At 37.2% G+C, this 7165-nt stretch overlaps 1 protein-coding gene across 1 annotated transcript in view; it reads right to left on the bottom strand.

Annotated features, from left to right (window-relative positions):
• LOC101864444 (retinal homeobox protein Rx1) overlaps positions 1-7165 on the bottom strand; it is a 43112-nt gene that overhangs the window by 33231 nt on the left and 2716 nt on the right. Inside the window, exon 2 of the mRNA XM_035968516.1 lies at positions 114-283. Coding sequence (XP_035824409.1) covers positions 114-283 — 170 coding nt within the window. The remainder of the gene's footprint in view (positions 1-113; positions 284-7165) is intronic.

Raw genomic sequence — 7165 nt, 5'->3', positions numbered from 1 at the left:
GGTGTGTGTGTGTGTGTGGGTGTGTTTGTGTGTGAGTGTGTGTGTGTGTGTGTGTGTGTGTGTGTATGTGAGTGTTAGCTATGTGTGAGTTTGCAAACTGTATGCTAGTTTACCTGTGTGAAGGTAGTCCTGTGTCGTCTGCGGGCCGGTGTGGGACAAGTTCCCGCCCCTGGCGTGTGACCGGAAGCTGCTCCCGGGGAAGTCCCGCCCAGTGACGTAGAGGACAGGGATAGCACCGGACTCGAACCTTCGGCCTTGATCTTCTTGAAGGCACCCTCTTGGCCTGAAAGACAAGAATGTACTTAAGTGTCGTGCTTGCACAAAGACGTCTCCCACTATACAATGTCAGAGATAGAGATCTCTTACATTTTTTAGGAGGAATCATTATGTCGGCTTCTGTGGAAGTGAAGGTTTTATATGCAAAGCTAAACTCTTTCATTTTTGTATTCATTATTATATACTTACTAATAAAAATGTTTTTCTTTTTTAGGGGTTTACCATTTCCGCAATCATCATTCAATACTTTTTAAAAAGCACAAAAAAGTAAATAAAATAAAATAAAACAAAACATATTAATTTAAAAAAACCAACAATTTAAATAAATTTAGAACGCATCATGAATCGTCATGGTAAATTTTGGTGGTTTGTTGTTCAAATGATTATAGTCCAGCAACGGCCACCATTTATTGTTTTATACAGTTTTTAAAACCCAGTAAATTAAACCGTTTTTTTTTTTAAACTTTAATTTTTAGAAATAATGTTTTTCCCTAGGTTGAGTTCTTTTGTATACGCATTCAGAGTGTGAGGAATCCTTATGTCCCTCTGCATGCTGTGAGTGTGCAAATACAGTCAAACCTGCCCTGACGGCCACCTCTATAAGACGGCCACCTGTACAAACGGCCACTTCCCATTTCCCCCCTTGCGTTTTTTCTGTATAATTTAACTGTGTAAAACGGGCACCTGTCTAACGCGGCCGCGGCCACCATATTTTATCACACAACCCCTATCACACAAAGTAATAACACCTGTCTAAGACGGCCACCTTAGTGACTCCATTACGTTTTGTCATAAATTGTGCACTGTCCCCTTGCGTTGTGGGTGAGCCGTCATAATCTAATCACCTGTCTTTGTTGTTAGGTAGTCCCTCCAACCGATCATGTTGCGTAGGCCCCTCCCACTGTTAACCAATAGGTAACAAAATTAATTTTCAGCTGCTGGTGAGGTAAGCGTGAGATCCCTCATAACCCATAAGCCCCGCCCAGAACTCATACACAAATCGTAAGTGAGATGAGTGGTCACTGTTTACCCAGTCTGTAACAAAGTAACAATGGACGTCAACATGAACTTGTAACAGAAGCGTCGCTCGTTCTCTGAATGGTAGCGACACATGTGTTTGTTTTACCATAGCACTCGGTCCTCCTTGTCTGGCACATTTCGTTTTATTGTCACCATTGCACAAAAGCGGCAACAAAATAAAAAAAGAGAGAACAACCCCAGCGAAAACAACAACAACAAAAATAACAACAACAACAATAACAATGCGACTACCTTCAGTTGCGACCTCAGAAAGGAAGGGTTTGTTTTCTCAGAAAGGAATGGTTTGTTTTCTTCTTCTTGATCAATCCTGCCTAAGACGGCCACCTGTCTTATACGGCCACTTTTCACCTTGACAATGGGTGGCCGTCTTACACAGGTTTGACTGTACATGCATAGCTCCATTTATGTATTACGGGTGGGAGAAAGTCCCTTGTTACGTGTTGCGGGTGTACACACATGTACTTCTCTCGTCATACGTCTTGCGGATGTACACACATGTACTTCTCTCGTCATACGTCTTGCGATTGTACACACATGTACTTCTCTCGTCATACGTCTTGCGGATGTACACACATGTACTTCTCTCGTCATACGTCTTATTACGGGCGTTTACAGATACATCTTCTTTTATATACCGTTGGTGTATACATAATATTATACACATTTTCTATATCTCCTGAGTATATGCAGATACTTTTTCTTTCATTTGTCCTGGAATTCAGATACACTTTGAGTTATATTATGTCGTGGATGTATACAAATAGTAAATCATCATTATTACCTTTCTCACCCTGCTCCAGGGTATAGGCCACGAACAAACACTTTCCACATTTCTCTTTCATGGGTACCCTCTTGATGCTATTCCAATACAACTAATACATCTTCTCTTTTATGTCGTGTGTGTACTAATACATTGTACATTTCTATATAAATACATTTAATTTGCTTATTATTTGAGGGGGTGGGGGTTGCCAGTGGTCTTTCGGTGAGCGGCTTAGAGTCACAAATGTTGTCAAGCAACATCGGTGAACAGAATTTGGTTAAGTATTCACTTTGGTGTTTTAGGTTTTTTTTCTTGTAAAACGCAATAGGCCTAGTTCAGAACAAGGAAACTGTACAGTAGTGACCATAGATAGTGTTTAAAATTGTGGGCCTTGGTGTGATATTGTGTTTTATGTGAAATCGACGTTATATGAAATTGTGTATACATTGAATAAGTACAATAGCCGTTGTAAGCCGAATTTTCTCACGAAGATGTATGAGTAAGCCAACCACTTTTTCATTCACTCAATCATTCATTCATTCGTGCATTCATTCATCCATTCGTACGTCCATTCATGTATTCATTCATGTATTCGTTCATTTAGTCCTTCCTACTTTCGTTGTTTCATTTAATGTTGTATTCCTCCCTTTCATCCTTCCTTCCTTCCTTCCTTCATTCCTTCCTTTTCCCCTATCTTTCACCATTTCATTAATTCATTCGTTCATTGAACAGGAACGTCGGGCAGCCATTTTTCCAGGATTTAGACCTTCGCCAGTTGTCAATCTCTCTGTCCAAATCACATGCGTCACCTCCCCCCCCCCCCCCCCCCCACACACACAACTCATGGTTCACACCGAGCTCTCAACCTGGAAATGACAGTCACTTGAGAAACTCGCACATGTAGATCACACCCTGACAACTTGTCAGACAAGTGACCGCCGCCAGTCTCGGACTCTATACACTTCTGTTGACTATGAAGAAATTCTGTTGTGGTGTTCCCCCTAAAATTTGAATGAGCAATAAAAAGTGTTACATGTCGATGCAAGTCTGTTCATCCATGTCTCGGTAGGTTGCAGTCATATTGTCAGGAGAACGAGAATACTCCCGCTTTTCTCTTCTCCATTTCCTTCTTGATATTTCTTGATTAATCGAACATTTCATTTAATCATGCCTCAGATTGCAATATTCTTTTCAATATTTCCTTTCAACCCAAAGATGAAGAAGGCACAGACGATCACTTGGATTATAAAAGTTGTAGAAATTCTGTAAACGGTTAACCTTGCTAGAAAGGTTTCGCTCTGCACTGCAAACATAATATTATTATTCCTCTCGTACGGAGAACTGAAGGATACACAAGTTTAAGGTAGCGTTCATTTAAAAACAAACAAATAAAACAGCAACCCCTTTCCCTCAAAACAACAACACAACAATAACAACAACAACAACAACAATAACAACAACAGCAACAATAACAACAACAACGAAAGAAACAAAACAACAACACCCTCCCCACAAAACAAACAAACAAACAAACAAACAAACAAAAAACAAAAACAAAAACCCGAGAAAACATCACCACTACCTCCAAGAACATGCAACAAATGTTGTACATATAGATTCTTATTAAAATGAAATAAGATAAAATAAAACCAACAAAAGACATTTGTAGGAATAAACGACGTCTATAATGATCCGTTTTAAAAATAGCATCCAAAATAGATGCTTCTGCGAACACATAAACTAAATTTGTTAACATTTCTGGGGCTTGATTGATCAATTAATATAAAAACTACTCGACAAAGAGAGAAAAGGGATACATATAAATGGATAAATGAAATAACTGGAGAAAGAACGAAAGAAAGAAAGCATTATATTGATGGTAAATAAATGAGAAAGGAATGAAAAATGAACGTGAAGTTTTGTTGTTGTGATATTTAAATGTTGTTGTTTTTGTTGCAGTAATAGTTATTATTATTTTTGTTGTTGACGTTGATTGTTATAACTGTCGTTATTGCTTACTTTTTAAAAATATTGTTTCTGACTTTTTAACGTTGTTATTGTTTTCTCTATGGCAAAGGCTCACCATTGAGCCTAATAGTTGTACACTTGTTATTAAAAAATAACAGGGGTCGTTCTCTCAGTCGTTGAAACTGGCCAGGAACACAATCAATTATTATATCATTGCCAAAGTCTTTTAAAAAAAGGTAGTAGACGGCGTGAAAGAGGTAAAAAAAACCTGTGCACTATGACGAAACAAACATCGCCAAATACAACAGAACCTGTTCTATCGACCACGTGTCCAATACAGCCACCTGTACAAAGATCGCTTTCTAGCCCCCCCCCCCCCCCCGGGGTTTTAAAACATTAATCAAAATAACACTTTCAAAGACGTCCACCTGTCTAAGACAATCACTTTTCCCTTCCCCTCGACAGTTGGTTGAAATTTTTGGACATTTATAGAAAACAGAATACGACCGGCGACTTGAACCGAAAAAGTGATGTTGGTAGGTGAGGTAAAGCATGGAAGCACTAAAGCCACAAAAAAATTAATAACAAAGGTTCCTGACTCATTGGAGCAGAGGAAGATAAGACTAACGCTAACATTACTTAAACGCAATCAGTCATCGTCACTCATCACCACCATTATATCTAAAATCATCACCGCTATCAGATCAATGACTTACATCTATAATCCTGGAATCTCTATCTGCTGTTACAGTTACTTGTTATACTAAGTATGCACGTAATACACTATTAGACACTATCATATGCACTTTTTTTCTGCTAACTAGATGGCGTCAATCTCATATAAATGGGCAAGGGGAAAAAACAAACAAAGGTTTGTTTATTTTTGGCTGTTATGGCGGTGTTGTAGTTGCGGTTGCAGATGCAGTTGTTTATGTTGTTGTTTATGTTTATGTTGTTGTTTATGTTGTTGTTTATGTTTATGTTGTTGTTTATGTTTATGTTGTTGTTTATGTTGTTGTTGTTTATGTTTATGTTGTTGTTTATGTTGTTGTTGTTGTTTATGTTTATGTTGTTGTTTATGTTTATGTTGTTGTTTATGTTGTTGTTGTTTATGTTTATGTTGTTGTTTATGTTGTTGTTGTTGTTTATGTTTATGTTGTTGTTTATGTTTATGTTGTTGTTGTTATTTATGCCAATATAATTATTATCGATGGCGTTGTTATCAAAGTCACTTTTGTCCAAATTATAGAACAAGTTAATATTTTATTTCTCCGCTGTGTGTTCCGGAACTTAGATTGACAGGCGACATCTGTGATCAAGTGGTAGAGTCTTGCTTCAGTCTCCGTGATCATGGTTCAATGCTTTTCTTCTGCACCCCCCCCCCCTTCATTTTAGACCCCTTCCTCCCACAATGAAAAAGAATAAAACAACACCCCCTCCCCCCCCCCCTCGAAAAAAAAGAAAGTAAATAATTCAATCAAAAATATAAATGGTGACAATAACAGAAAAAACAAAACCTCAACTAATAACAGCAACCAACAAAGAAAACAGAAAGAAAGCAACACCCCCCCCCCCCAAACAACAACAACAACAAAAACAAACAAACAACCCCCCCCAAAAAAAAAAAAACAACCCAACAACAAAGCACACACATGAAAGCAAAACAAAACAAAATTCATTAAACAATAAAAACAAAACGAGAAGATAAAAAAAGCCCCCAGGCGTAAAATTCACGAGCAATACAGACAGGGCTCCCCGAAATGATTTGTCTAGTTCCTAAACTATGTTTAGGGACATTGAGAGCGTGTTTGGATTCAAACGGACCCACGGGCTTAATTCATTTCTTGAGCTTACACGTCTTTGAAGAAACATTTAATGTGCATAATACTTGATAAAATAATACTTTCATTTTTATTTTTGGAATAAACTTTTATTGTCCTTTCTTTATTTTTCAGCTAAAAAGACTGGAGACGTGTATGTATCGATATCTAGCGATAGTGATAAGTTCCATTTATTGTTCACTAATTATCTTATCTTCCCCAAACCAACAACAGTGTAACGGCTCTAACGACCATCAACCAATATTTGTAGTGAACACGAAGAGCTTGAATATTTGGTTTGATTTTTAATTCTTTAGATTTCAATTTGTGCTTATAATTTTTCATTTGCGTTCTTGACATTCGGTTTTTTTTTATTGTGTTAAAAGGCCACGGTAAAGGCAGAAACAAAAACAAAACACAAACAAACACACACGGGCACACACACACATTCATAAAAAAGGAAAAACACACAAAAACCCCACCAAAAAACAAAACAAAACAAAAACCAGTCTCAAACGATATCCGCCTAGTTTAAAAAAAACAACAACTAAGGACTGACATTTACTTTTTTTGGTAAAAATATCCCACCTCAACCTGACAGGATTGAATGTAGAACTGATACATTTTAATGTTATCGTGATCATTTAAACTTCTTCGCGTGGCTGATACATTTGTTTGTTTGTCTTGCTTTCGTTCATGAGAGAATTATTTGCAATTTCACAGTTTTGTTTTGTTACTTTGTTTGATCGTTTGTTTGTTGGTGGATTGGTTGGTTGGTTCGTCGGTTGGTTTCTTTGTTTGTTTGTTTGTTTGTTTTTAGTTAGTTAGTTAGTTAGTTAGTTAGTTAGTTATTTAGTTAGTTAGTTACTTTATTTATTTATTTATTTATTTGTCTGTTTGTTTGTTTGCTTGTTCGTTTGTTTGTTTATTCATTTTTAGTCTGTTTGTTTGTTTGTTCGTCTGTCTGTTGTGTTAGAATCGTTCATCTTTTACTTGTCTGGGTTCAGGATCTCTCACTGAAAATTACGGAGATCTAAAAAACTGAGTCCAAAACTCCCTTGCGTCCTAAGTGAACGAGCGAGGACTGGAATAAACGAAAACCTATTTAGGACGATTTTTTGAAAATCTCAAGTCCTTGGGTTCTAGGGTATAATCTGTCTCTGCATCACATTCCCGAAACATTAAGTGTTGATGGTAAATGGAGACAGGGAAAAGAAAACAATCCCAAAAGTAATATGCACACGGAAGTTAATAATGAGCAATTATTGGCTGACAGAACAGAGAGAACAAAAATAAG

The sequence above is a fragment of the Aplysia californica genome, unplaced genomic scaffold, assembly GCF_000002075.1.
Source record: "Aplysia californica isolate F4 #8 unplaced genomic scaffold, AplCal3.0 scaffold00065, whole genome shotgun sequence".
NCBI classification, from domain to species: Eukaryota; Metazoa; Mollusca; class Gastropoda; order Aplysiida; family Aplysiidae; genus Aplysia; species Aplysia californica.
Note: the sequence above shows the minus strand (reverse complement) of the source record. Positions and strands in the feature narration are given on the sequence as shown.